General features: G+C 32.3%; 1 protein-coding gene across 7 annotated transcripts in view; it reads right to left on the bottom strand.

The window, feature by feature from the left end:
• Positions 1-15267, bottom strand: part of LOC135831225 (uncharacterized) — a 373616-nt gene that overhangs the window by 7682 nt on the left and 350667 nt on the right. For all 7 annotated transcript variants that reach the window (XM_065343558.1, XM_065343562.1, XM_065343559.1 and 4 more), the window contains one exon: positions 4629-4691. In XM_065343558.1, the coding sequence (XP_065199630.1) occupies positions 4629-4691 (63 nt within the window). The remainder of the gene's footprint in view (positions 1-4628; positions 4692-15267) is intronic.

The raw sequence follows: 15267 nt of genomic DNA, 5'->3' as shown, positions 1-15267 counted from the left end.
TGGCAATATTTTGATGGAAGTACATACCTATATTACACATATATTTTCTCATATCACATGTTGTAGATAGATATAAATTTCAAATAGGTATATTTTTTATTGCGAATAAGAAAGAAAAAACTAGTAAATTTGCGGTTTAAATCGACGTATCTATGTATCTTCAAACGCCTTCAAAATACCTACCGCACACTGTACAGAACAAGGTCATTGAAACCATTCAATTTATCGACTAAGTATACATCAGCCCTTCTGCGAACACACGTTCGAACAATAACATGCACATATGTATATAGCCTATATGTCCTCGTACAATCACAGCGAGGTATAGAAAAACCGCAAAAAAAAATCATTAAATTCGAGGAAAAAATGAAAAATTCATAGAACTGGACAATACTTAACTAAAGGTGACCAAAGTTTTTCTAAGGAAAAATCAAATGATACGATACACTTTTTGGATGATTTTTACAGAATATTTTTTCAGCTACGATGTGAACTAGACAGCCTACCAAATTATGTGCAATAATGTACACAACGGTAACGGGAAAATCATGGAAAATTCCAGACATGTTTGTTTTACTAAATTACAATCGATTCGATATCGAGTATCTCCACAACACCGTATCGATAATTTGGATGAGTAGAAAGAAAAAAAAACAGACGAGAATGATATGGTTCTGGTTGCTGATTTTAACAATCAATGATTTTTTTTTCTTTCAAAACTTGAAATTATCACGTTTTATTGAACATACAACACAACACGACCCATGACACGACCAGATAAGAAAACGTTGATAAAATACATTTCTGTGTTTCCATAATTGTTTTGATTTGAGTGCATGCTCTCAAAGTAATTCATCTTATACACACGTGGAACGAAGTCACGTCTGTATTAGCCGAGGAAATAGTGCCATATTTAAGGCAGGAAATATCAGAACAGGCAGTTCTGCTTCGTTTGGTTGGATAGTTCTGAACTGAAAAATGGACAACTTTACAAATGAATGGCAAATCAGACAAATGCAATCAACTCAAAGGAAATGAGAAGATACGATCTGATCGAATCTAAATAGATCTAAACTGAATTCGAAGAATTTCCGGATCTGATCTGATCTGATCTGATCTGATCTGATCAAACAGATTCGATCAGATCTAATAGGACCATATAAATCAAATCAAAAATTGGATTAGGGAAATGTACGGATCTAACCAGATGAAATATGATAATATGATCAAATTTGTCTCTCTGATGAGATCTGATTAGGTACGTCTGATCAGATCCACACAATCAGATCAGGTCAGATCCGATTAAATTGAATTTGAGGAACATCAGGATTTGATCAGATCTGATTGAACCGGTCTGATCAGATATTGTAATAAGATCACGTAAGATCTGAGTTAAACTGGATCCAAAGAATGACCAGATGTGATCTGATCAGATCCAATCATTTCCCGTTGGAAAATCAACATCAAAATTATTTAGGTAATTAAAAATCAGTAAAATAAAAAACATACACGTACTTGGATCAAAAATTCTTTTTGTTCAGACACTTGTGATTTCAAGTCCAAACTTTTGCAAAAAGAGTATAGCACATTGCAAAATTTTTAATAGCTTTTTTTTTTAAATTATTATTTTAAATTGTAATTTTGAAAGAATTTTTTCGAGATGATTTCTAATGTATTTTTTGTATAGTAATTCTGAATGAATTTTTTTGCGATAATTTCAAAAGAATTGAATTTTTTCAAGGCGATTTCAAAGGAACTTTTTCGAGATTATCGAGATTTAGAAAAAAACTTTTAGAATCGTTTTTAGCAGAGATTTAGAATTTGATTCTTGAATTGGTAAAGAATTTTTTGGTAGTGATTTCGAATCATTTTTTTCATTTTTTTGATGGCGATTTCAAATGATTTTTTATAAATGCATTTTTTACCATACTTAATTCCAAGATAATTTTTTGTGGTGATTTCGAATATCTACAATTCCCCGTTTTTTTGAAGTACATATAATTTTGAATAAATTTTTTTGCAGTGATTTCAAATGTGTTTTTTTATGACTGTTTTCCAGTTTACTTTAAATGTTTTTTTACCCAATGAATTGTTGTGAATATGATGAGTAGCTATGAGGTATACAATTGTATTTTCTTGAGATAATTTCGAATGCATTTTTTTAAGATGATTTCAAATGAATTTTTCAAAATTTTTGATGAATTTTTTTGGCGATTTTTAAAAAAAAAATTCCTGTGGATATTTAAAATTTGCTTCGGAATTTTTTTTATGAGAATTCAAATTAATTTTTGTATTTTGAATTAAAACATTTTCCGGTGAGAGTTTTTTTATGAATTTTTTTGTGATTTCTAAAATGAATTTTCCAGTAGTGATTTAGAACTTTATTTTAAAAATTTGGTTCAGAATTTTTTCACGACTTCAAATGAATTTTACATATTTTGAGGTATTTTCAAAGTGTAACTTTTCAAAATAATTTATTGAAGTTGAGTTCTTGCGGTTTTGGCTCGCTGGAGGGAGGGGATTTTTCAAAATAATTTCAAATGAATTATTCCAGGATGATTTAGGATTTCAAATTATTTATTAGAGTTGAATTCTTGCGATTTGGGGGAGGGCTGGAAGGAGGGGTTTTTTCAAAATAATTTCAAATGAATTATTCAAGAATGATTTAGAATTTCAAAACAGTTTTTAAAGAGTTGAACTATTTTTTAGGGGTGGAGGGGGTATAAGGTACGGATAAATTTTTCAGTGACGTTTCATTTTTCAATCATTTTCGAAGAAAAATTTATACTTTTTTTTGAAATGCTGTTCGTAAGTTTCGAAAAAATCAAACAAAACCCCTGTTCTTATTTGTCTGAAAAAACACTGAAAATTTCATTTTTTTGCCATAAATTGGAAAATTAAAATGTGAGGAGGATAGCAGAAAAGGTAAGGGGTAAAAGAAAGCATATTTAAATCTCATTCAAGGTTTTTTTGAATTCTCAGTGCACCTTCATTCTGAAAAAAATTTTCCATTTCATTCAATCTAACCCAACATAATGAATTCCACACACCCATAGGAAGCTTCTAATAATTTTAAAAACAACTTACACAAAAGGCCTAACTAACATCGAATATACTAATTCGCTCGAATTCTCTTCCCTTATGTACCTAACATTGTACAAAAGAAACACACCGAAATAGAAATTCCTCCCGGTAATGTTTATAAACGTAGAGTAGAGGTATAATGGTAAAGTTAATTATCTAAAGTAAATTACTCGCTCTTTTTATTTTACTGCTTGCGAGGTTAATTTGATGAACCTTTAAAAGCCAATAACTATCTACTAACTTTTGTTCTTTTCTTACAAACTTGCTACGAGTATAACCACGGATGTGGATATTTCACATCCGAACTACTAATCTTTTTTTTTTTCATTTCTATTCTCACCGCAGCTGAACTTTGACTTCATTCAATATCTTTAGCACACCATTCGAGTTAATCAAATAGTACAAATACATACAAAGAACTCGTATATGCTCAAGGTTCATTCTCTAAAACTTCCATCCATAGTATAGTTCTCCCAGATAGTAAAGCGAATTCAATTCCTATACACATAGAGTACGTACGTATCCGTCTCTCAAAGACGAGAACTAAAAAAAAAAGTTCGTTTCGGGGTAGTACAAAATAAGGCGAAACTGGAGAAAAGCACGCAAAAATCATTGAAATGAGACGCTGCATCGTATATAGAAAAATTCCAACGCCATCCGGCAGGCGCAGGCGGCAACCAAAAACCTAAGCTATTTCGTTTAATGAATTTATACCACAATACGAGGCCACAAAACTTTCGTGTCGGCTTGTAAAAGCTCTTCCACAGCAATGCGATATCTTATATAGTTCATTCGCATTAGCTGCGAAGGTATTTTTTTTTTCGCAGTCGACAGTACTTATTGGTTCACGAACCACTTGCTAAACCATTGCCATCGTTGACATAAATGTAAACGATATTTTATATACAGTACCATTTTCCATAACGTAAGTGGCACGTATGTGTGCTTCGAATACGTGTAAATTTTCATTTTTTTTTTTTCAATTATAACGTGTCAATTGAAAAACGTCAACTGTGTTCGAAGAATATAGCTTTTGAATGACGCGTGTGTATTTTTACTATACGTTTTCCCATAAGGATATAGACAGGTTGCCTTTTTAGATTTGCTTCCATTTAGGTTTCGATGGAAAATAGATAATTTCGCAATACGTAGGTATTTTTTTGATAAATTTTTCAACAAATGTAGACGTTCTTTTTAGTGTAAATTGAACGTAGAAATAAATCACTAATGTGTTTTCTTTTTTTATTGTTTTTACTATCAATAATGGAAAGGGCCAAAGTGGACTGAGATAACAAAAAGAGAAAAATAAACCATTTTAGATGATACGAAGTTAACATCACGTTTGTTTTTGTTTTTTTTTGTAGGTATATTTTAGGCTGTTTATCCATCGATATCGAATGATTCCCAATTCGCAATCGAAACTTTACAGAATTTGAAAACTTTTCAATTTATTTTCCACTTTACATCCGGACGTTTTAACGCTGGTCACGAATTGAAAACGAATATAGGTATAAATTGATAGGTATAAGCAAAATGTAACTTACCATGAGGTCCTATTACAGACGATGCCAATACATCTTTTGCTTTTGTGTCCTTTGAATTTCCTCCTGAAAAATAAGAAAAATCATCAAGTTAGTAAAATAATCAAATGAAAATTTAAGAATACATCTAATAAATATAATTATGCATAGTTTGAAATAAATATCAAATTATTAAAAGTAACTCAAGTTCCAGGAACGACTTGATAATTTCCGGCTATCGACGTTCATTTTTCGAATTCCATTTTTTAATAATTTTTTACTCGTATTATGGAATGAACTTCAAAACGTGTATTTCACAAACTGACAGAAAATTTTATGTAACGAACATAGACATATTAAAAGGGACTTAAGAAGAATACACCAACCGACTACACTTTCAGCGATGAATTTTCTCTTTTAATTTTCGACGAGGTTATAAAAAATCAAACTTTGTTCATTTCCTCAGAAAAAAACAAAAATTGATTAAAATTGATAGATAAATAACAGAAAAGTTTGAAATTTCGCGAGAAATTCAAATATTTCGAAAAATTTTTCATCATGAATTCTTGAACAATTTCAAGCCTAAATTAGGCCATAATTTCCGAGGTGTTTGAAAAAGGCGCCATAAGTTCAAAATTTTAGCAGAAAAACGAAATTTTCCATTAAAACTTTATCTGAGACTTTTAGAGAAATTGCAGCATCAAAAGGTTGAGTTTTGGAAGCAAAAAAATCTCAAATTCAAAAAGAGAAATGGTGAAAATGATTTATCAAACACACGAGTGACCATTATCAAAAAAGGCAACGCTTTCAAAAAAAACACTCACGCAAGACCGACTTTTCTTCAAATACAAATTTTTTACGAACAAAAATTGAGTCATTTACGAACGATTGGTGATTGATTATAATTTTTATCATTTGGTGAATAATTCGCGAACGAATTAATTTGTATAGGTGACTCGTTCGCGAACGAATGATTCATTTACCCATATCTTGGTGAATCGTTCACGAATGAATTGAATAATTTTTGGTGAATCATTCGTGAACGAATTGATCCGTATAAATGACTCGTTCGCGAACGAACCGATCTACTTACTTAATTTTTAATTAATCTTTCACGAACGAATTGAATAATTTTTGGTGAATCATTCGCGAACGAACTGATTCGTATAAGTGACTCGTTCACGAACGAATCGATTCATTTAGGTACTTAATTTTCGGTGAATCATTCGCGAACGAATTGAATAATTTTTGATGAATCATTCGCGAAGGAATAGATTCATACAAGTGACTCGTTCACGAACGAATCGATTCATTTAGGTACTTAATTTTCGGTGAATCATTCGCGAACGAATTGAATAATTTTTGATGAATCATTCGCGAACGAATAGATTCATACAAGTGACTCGTTCGCGAACGAATCGATTCATTTACCCAAATCTTGGTGAATCGTTCACGAATGAATTGAATAATTTTTGGTGAATCATTCGCGAACGAACCGATTTACTTACTCAATTTTTGATGAATCTTTCACGAACGAATTGAATAATTTTCGGTGAATCATTCGCGAACGAATTGATTTGTATAAATGACTCGTTCGCGAACGAATTGAATAATTTTTGATGAATCATTCGCGAACGAATTGATTCATACAAGTGGCTCGTTCGCGAACGAATCGATTCATTCACCCAAATCTTGGTGAATCGTTCACAAATAAATTGAATAATTTTTGGTGAATCATTCGCGAACGAATTGATTCGTATAAGTGACTCGTTCGCGAACGAATTGAATAATTTTTGGTGAATCATTAGCGAACGAATTGATTTGTATAAAGACTCGTTCGCGAACGAATCTATTCATTGACCCATGACTCGTTCACGAACGAATTGCATTTTTGGTGAATCATTCGCGAACGAATTGATCAATTCGTTCGCAAATGGTTCTTTCAAAAAATGAATTGAATCAATTTATACGTAAACAATTTGTTTTGAAAACAGATCAACTTGTTAATAAACAATTCCTTAGGAATGGTGGAGGCTTTGTGAGATTTTCAGTTTCATCGAAATCGGTTCAGCTGTTTTCTAGGTAATGAGTTTTGAAGCTAAGATCACGAGAAAGAGTCAAGATGGTTCTCAATTTCAAATGATCATGATTTAAAAATTCGTCCCCTTTCAAGAACTTTTTTTGGCTGTAAAAATTTGAATTCGTACTCCACTCATAATTTTTCGTATTAGGGTCTCAATAAGGAGAAGGAAGGGGTTAAATAAAAATACCATGAAAATGGTCCCTCCTTTCCTGGGTCTAACTTCCGATCCAAAATTCCTCTTCAATGCATCCCCCCCCCCTCAATCAAAAAGGAGAAAAAAAAAACATTCCCATTATCGTACCAAAAATATTCCCAAAATTAGTAAACCACTCATCGCGTTTCAGTTCAACGATATCGTAACTTGCATAACTAAAAATATACACGCACAGCTTCGATCGTGGTCGGACTCTCCGCCGAAGCACAGCTTACACTCGTCGTACTCGTATTTTCGACACAATGACCCATTAGAGCAGCAGATGATACATATACAGGGCGTCGAGATGCCATCTCTAATAATAAATTTGCACAGCCGCGGCCGGCCGCCGGAATCTTTGCACAGAATAGGTTAAGGTCGTAACATATTTTACAGTAATTTCGGTCGGAATGTAAAATCATTTATATTTATTTCGAATACAAATGTCAGAACGTAATTTCGTGCATTTCTGTATAGAACGATCGTATTCGACGACGATGCTACGGTGCGGTGTACGAGTATATTTGGTCATAGTCCAAAATCGCATTCGCGTTGTGCGCTCCGTTAACCTGTCAAATTTGGACGTTTGATCATCGCCTCGTTCAATGGCACTTTCGTAATAATACGAATTTCGCCTTCATCTAACCAACCCAATCCTCAATCGTACGTGTGTATTTCTTACATCGTCTATGTCGAAATTTCGCCTTCATCTAGTCTGCCAAAGAAAAGAAAAACAAAATTATCGGCGAAAATTCGAACGCACCGTACGCCGCAAAATGAGCATTTACCAATCGATATTTTCGCCCCGTTCCCGTTCGGCGCGTAAATGAGTAAAACACCATTCCGTCGAGTAAAATTACATAGCTGAGAGATCTCATCTTCTATATAATACGTAAATGTACGAGTATAGAAGAAGAGACGCAGCCTCGTGTGCATAAACGTGTTATCCAATTATAAACAATCAACTCCCAAGGTACCCAGAAAGCACACACACATAGAGAAAGGTCTCTTTTGAAACGTTATATTCCTATACACCACCACCTCGCCGAAGACCGATCATAAGTGGTATATTTATCACCCAAAGTCGGGTCGTTCGTCGCCACGAAAACGACATCCCTCTCTTAAGACCATTATATGCTCGATTAAGTATACGTAGGTCTGGGTATCTACTTCAGTACACGAAAAATTTTCACACTCAGGTACCTAAAGCGTGTTTGAAGAAAAGAGATACGAGGTCTGGAAGGCGAAGAGACCAAAACTGCTTAAATTAATTCGAACGTAGGTGGAACTTGACTCAAATTTTACCTAATGAGTAATGATATTTTAATATTAAAACTGCCCATCTCAAAATGAGAGCAATGTTCACTTTCGATTTGAGAAAAAAATCAAAGCAACAAAAAATTCATTGATATTTTGAGAGTTTGGAAGGGGAAGTATTGTTTTTCTCATCTTTCTCCTCGCTGCAGGTAACAAAATTTTCTAGTAATGATAAACTTCAGGTTAAAAAAAAAAAAACAAAAAACACGCATCATGCGTGAGAAGACAGACTTTTCTTCAAAATACAAATTTTTTACGAACAAATTTAGTCACTTTTTTTTGAAACACGTGTACTAAATGTAGCAATTGATCTGTTTACAATCGAATCGAATCATTTACGAAACAATTGGTGATTAAATAAATTGATTGATTTCTTGATGAAACATTCGCGAACGGATCAATTAATTTACGATTGATTGGGTTTTTGTGAAACTATTGTACAGGAATCGATCTGTTTTCAAACGAAGTGAATCGAATCGAATCATTCACAACCGATCGGCGATTGAAGAAATACACTCGCGAACGAATTGATTAATATTTAGTTGGTAAATCATTCGCGAACGAATTGATTCGTATAAGTGACTCATCACGAACAAATTGATTTATTGCCTTAATTTTTGGCGAATCATTCGCGAACAAATTGATTCATAAAAGTGACTCGTTCGCGAACGAATCGATTCATTTACTTAATTTTTGTTGAATCATTCACGAACGAATTGAATAAGTTTTGGTAAATCATTCGCGAACGAATTAAGTCCTTTCTGTAAATCATTCGCGAACGAATTGATTCGTATAAATGACTCGTTCACGAACGAATCGATTCATTTACCTAATTTTTGGTGGATCATTCGCGAACAAATTGATTCATAAAAGTGACTCGTTCGCGAACGAATCGATTCATTTACTTGATTTTTGTTGAATCATTCACGAACGAATTGAATAAGTTTTGGTAAATCATTCGCGGACGAATTAAATCCTTTTTGTGAATCATTCGCAAACGAATTGATTCGTATAAATGACTCGTTCACAAACGAATCGATTCATTTACCCAATTCTTGGCGAATCATTCGCGAACGAATTGAATAAGTTTTGGTAAATCATTCGCGAACGAATCGTTTCATTTGCTTAATTTTTGGTGAATCATTCGCGAACGAAATTGATTCATAAAATTATGAAAATTGAGAAGCGACTCGTTCGCGAACAAATCGATTCATTTGCTCAATTTTTGTTGAATTAATCAATAATCACTAGGGCTAGGATTTTTAAGCGCTATAAAAAATCAATAAAAATGTAAGAAAAAAGCAAAAACAAGCGCTATCAAATCCTACCATGTTACGTATCAAAATGAAGGGTTTTTCAAACCGAGCAAGATACCTCCTTTAAATATATGTACAACTTGAACCAAAATGAACTAAAAGATGAAACGGAGAAAAAAAAGGAAAAAAACCAAAACTAAAAATTCAATAAAAAATAAAATGACATAAAAATTGAAAAATGAAAACTGAATCTGTTATTTTTCAGTTTTTCCTCCCTTGTTTTTTTGAACTCATCTTTTTTTAACATTTATTTTTTTTCAAAAATGTGCAAAAAGTTGATAAATTTTTGTATTTTTGGAACTAATTTCTTCATTTTACCAATTTTTTACCAAAAAAAGCGCTAACGACGAAAATAAGCCCCATAAAAGCAAAATTTCCGCCTTTTTGGCCCAAAATAAGCATTTTAAAGCATTTACACCCAAAAAAAGCAAAAAAAAGCACTAGCACTATCAACTTTCACCATTCGCCTCAGAATGGAATGAAACGCAAAGAAAATATATTTATGCCGTATAGGGTGTTGCTACAAAAAAAAAAGCATTATCATAAAAATCCTAGCCCTAATAATCAGTTAATCACGAACAAATTGAATAATTTTTGGTGAATCTCTCGCAAACGAATTAAATAATTTTTTGAGAATCATTCGCGAACGAACTGATTCTTATAAGTGACTCGTTCACGAACGAGTCGATTCATTTACTTAATTTTTGGTTCATTTGCGAACGAATTAAATAATTTTTAGTGAATCATTCGCGAACGAACTGATTCGTATAAGTGACTCGTTCACAAACGAATCGATTCGTTTAGGTACTTAATTTTTGGTGAATCATTCGCAAACGAATTAAATAATTTTTGATGAATCATTCGCGAACTAATTGAATAATTTTTGATGAATCATTCGCGAACGAATTGATTCACACAAGTGGCTTGTTCGTGAACGAATCGATTCATTTGCTCAATTTTTGGTAAATCATTCGCGAACGAATTGATTCATAAATTGATAAACTGATCAATCAGTTCCCGAATGGTTTTTTCCAAAAAAAATTAATCAATTCGTTCACGAATGATCCTCTCAAATGAATTAATACTCTCATAAACAATTCAATGAAAACTGAATCAATTTATACGTGAACTATTCGTTTGAAAACAGATCCACTTCGGGCTTTTTTGAAGTCAATTTTTTTTGGGGGGGGGGGGAATGAGAACGAGCCCTGTGAATGGCTGTAAATAGGACCAAAATAAATTTCAATGAACTTCACTGTAAGTACAAATTTCAGAAATTGGCCATTTTTCGCAGTTTTTGATAGTCAGACAAAATGTCCAAATTCTTAGAAGTCAGAGAAAAAATTCTGAACTAACAAACTCCCCCCCCCCACCCAAATTTTTCAAGAATATTATAATATCAAAAGTATGGAAAAAAGAACAAACTTATCCTCAAATACGGACACTGATTCGTAAAATGAAAAAGTTGACTCCCCCTTCATCTCGTTTACCATTGAAAAGATTGAAAAATGAAAAATTGGTCCAAAAAAAAACCGGAAAACCAGGGTAAAACTAGGTATTGAATCGATATAGCCATAAAAAAGGCAAAAACTGTCGGTGTACCAATGAATTTCATGTGATCTAATCAGATAATTTTTTTTCATAAAATTTCATAAAAACATGTAAAAATCAGATAAATTTCAATGTAATTTTATCTGACATTTTTTTCATCAAGTATCGGAAAAGATGATACGAAAATACCGAAAATTTCAACACGTGCGCGGTATTCTCACGAGTGGCAAAATTTCTCTTATACAAATTGAACTACCTAATCGAAAATAGATAATTACTACACGTCGATCACAAATCATTCCACATCCGACTCTAATACTCGGTTTAAATTTCGCTAACGAGAAATAACAGCAAGAATAAGTAGGTAGTTAACAATTTCTATAATCGTATGATTCATGATTGATGATGAGTTAGGAATGGAGAATATAAGTTAACCTAGATTATAGTACATACGAGTAGATATCAGAGATATATGCAATGTATGATTTCAAAGGTGAAGGTAAGGTATCGAGAACAAACGTATGTATATAATCCATCAAGCAGATACAAGTATTAACATTTTCAACGAGTTTTTTAATTACAGCCATTTTGCGCTGAACTACGACAACACCAGGCAAATTCTATCCTCTGAATACACGATAGGTACAATATAAAACTATACCTTCCCACTATATAACGTCCTTGTAAAATATTGGTTGCGTTATTATAGAGCAGAAAATGAAACATTTTACAATATGATACCGCTTCGATAAACTTTGTCAGGACTTGCGATAAGCACATCCACACTTCCACAGCTTTACCATAATATTATAGATAATGCATAAATAATATTCCATTTGGACGAGGAAAATAGGAAATGACTAAATTGTACCGCAATAAGATAACTGTATAAATGTACTATGGTATATTATCGATTTCATATCGTGCTCGGTCCCAGACCCTTCCCTTCCCCCCATGCCCAGTATGATGATTAAAATATCCACTTAGACGAAAATTGATTTAATTACTCGTAAATGTTGTGTAAACTGGCCAGTCTGTAAATCTATTTAGCATTCATTTATTTAATTGCATCATTTAATTTTTCATGCCCAATTTTCATCTCCAAATGAGCGTTTGTTTGGTGTGAGATGTTTGCAAAAAATATTCCATCATAGTCTATAAACCTACCTACACCTACGTAAGGTGCATTACAGAAAAAAAAGAAGCGATGTTAAGTAATATTTCAAGCAAAGACAGGAGACAGAACCAGCTATAGGAATAGGAAACTACGATCGTCTGCAATTGCAATAGGTATAAAAACTTACGTACGACGCGATGTACATATCTACGTATAGTTGTATAGGTACCTACAAATGTATTATTATATGTGTACATTGAACAATTGCTTCGAATAATATGCAATAAATTACAAATGTAAAATTGTTCCCTACATTCGTGTCCTATTCATCTTTAGTTTTCACCGAATTCGATAACCTTATTTCGTTGTTTCGAGTTAGTAGTAGATAACAATAGAAAATAGCACAAATTACGAGTCGATGTTTTCAATAATAAACTTACCAAATGGGATTACTTATCACAATTTTGTAGCTTTTGTTTTGCTCAATTGTCTTATCTTCAGTGTTGACGTTGAGTTGGGTAATCGGAGTAAACTTTGTAATTTATTTTTTGATATTACCTTTATTAACGAAAAATTTTCTCATTCTCGAGAAACGAATGAAAATTAACAGAGCGATTCAAAATGTTGTTTCCAATCTGTGTACCCATCTACTCAAGGCGAGCTAGTAAAAAATGAGTGCGAGATTTCAAAATGAAAAAAGCAGAGCTTTTAGCAAGATATTTTTCAAACATTTTACGACTTCTTTTTGGGAGGGGAGGGGAGGGGTGTGGTTACTTCTTGATGGGGACAACTTTAAGAGAAAAAAATACGACTTTTTGAAACTTTTTTCAAAAAACGACATTTTTTATCAATTTCATTTTTGGTAATTTTTTGCAAAAATCGGAACTTTTCAGCTATTTTGCTAAAAAGCGAGCATTTTTGTCTAATATCAAGAATTCGACAATTTCAGCAAACTGTTGCATTACTGGTAAAGTTATCACTTTAATTATTGGCAAAAAAAAAACATTTTTTTGTGATTTTTGTCAAAACAGAAAGTTTTTTTTTTTTAGAAATCTTTGGTGAAAATACGAGACTTTGCAATTTCGCTACAAAGCGAGAATTTTCATCAATTTTTGGCAGAAAACAAGACTTTGACAATTGGATAACAAAAAACAGTCGGTACCTTTTTGGCAATCATGAGCAGAATGATGCTTTTTCACAGTTTTGTCGAAAAAAATCAGAACTTAGGAATTTTTGGCAAAAAACGACAATTTTTTACAATTTTCGAAGAAAAAGTAAGAATTTTGTACATTTTTTAAAGCAATTTTTGTCGAAAAAGCGAGACCCTTTTTCGATGTTTTTAAGCAGAAAAGTAGAACTTTTGGAATTTTTTGTTCAAAGACCCAACTTGTCTCATTCTTTTCATTTTGTTTTCCCTTTTCACCATTTCAACCATTTTTCGACCAAGTACTCATTCATAATTATTCATTATTTTTTTTTCAATAATTAATTAATTTTCAAATTCTTGTAAAGAAGTCAAAAATTTAAAAAAAAAAGATTGTGATACATTTTTTTCTGTATTTTCAATCATTTTAGGTCAAACTACAGGGTGTCTCCTAAATCAAAGAAATGAAAAAAGATGAGCTTTTAATCACTCTTGGATGACCAAAATACCCCCCCCCCTTGCAACTAAAAATTACTAAACGTAGCAATCAAACTTGCCGAAAATCGAATTTCTCAAATTTATTTCGTCTTCTTAATAGCCTCATAAGTATCTCCTCTCCCAAAAAAATTTATTTGCATTATTTTCTGGGTAAAAAATGTAAACTGTGACCTGACATTTTATATGTATTTTGAAAAATGTAAACTTCAATCTTGAAAAATTGAGCTCAAAAAAAGAAGAGAAGACGATTGTTGCTGCCCGAACGAAGCGAGAACAAAAGCTTTAGAAAATTTACAATTTTTTGGCCAAAAAAAATCATTTTCAACATCATTTAATTTTCAGAATATTTAATTAATTTTTGGTAATTGCGTTCACTTTCTGGCCAAAATGATGATCAAAGGATGACTTTGATGATATACAGTCCAAAAGGATGACCTTTTGATAATTTTGATGACAGCTGGCAGACACTCTGAACACCCAATCTATAAATTTTTTTAGATTTCGGTTTTAGAAATCCAGCTTGAAAGTATACTTACCTAATTCTTTCAAAAAATAATACTCAACCTCCCCCCTCAATCTCTTATAAATCATTAAAAAGTTTGCTTATTTTTAGTATGCAGCTTGTTGTATTCTAATCTGACTTATGCCACAAGTTGGATGAAACACCTTGAATTATAATAACAATTGATTTCAAATTCTAGTCAAGTTTGAAGTTTCATTTTCCTCATCATTTCTTATAAGTCTTACGATACGTGTAAAATATGAAAGGTTGAATCACACACAAATAAACATGATAAGTATTAAAGTTGTTTTCATCGTTAAGTATGTAATATGTACTCGTATTTGTACTACAGGAACAACTATCGTTCAAAAAACAAGACATCATTTAATACGAAATTTTTCAAAAGGTCAACCAGCTATGACATCAATTTTAATTTCACGTTTTTTTTTTCTTCACGAGGACGTACTGCAGCGTTTGTATTTTGCCGTTATTTTTCATATTATTATTATTATTTTAACACAAACGAAAATACGAGAACGTGTATCACACCGGGAACGTTTAATAGCTTAAGCTTTACGTGAGCTGATGAGTCAGAGTTAGCAGATGATGACGTCATAAATTCAAATTCTGCCGCATGATACGAAGTACATACATACGATGAATGTACCTGCAATTTGAAGTACTATGTATTTTTTCATTTCCACTCGTGTTGTTTTGTTGCACTATTTGAAAGAGAAGTTGAATATGTAATTTCTAAGGTATTTTTTTCATTGATTCGAAAATTTCACGATACAATTAAATAATGAACACTTTTGTTTTTTTTTCAGGCAACCATATTGGCTGCTCGAAGTGTAAACTGGGTTTCAATTAAGCCAGTGTTATCATCTAAGGCATTCAAGGCCCAAATAATGAAAATTTAGCTGAGAAACTGAACATGTGGTA

Source organism: Planococcus citri, chromosome 1 (genome assembly GCF_950023065.1).
Source record: "Planococcus citri chromosome 1, ihPlaCitr1.1, whole genome shotgun sequence".
NCBI classification, from domain to species: Eukaryota; Metazoa; Arthropoda; class Insecta; order Hemiptera; family Pseudococcidae; genus Planococcus; species Planococcus citri.
Note: the sequence above shows the minus strand (reverse complement) of the source record. Positions and strands in the feature narration are given on the sequence as shown.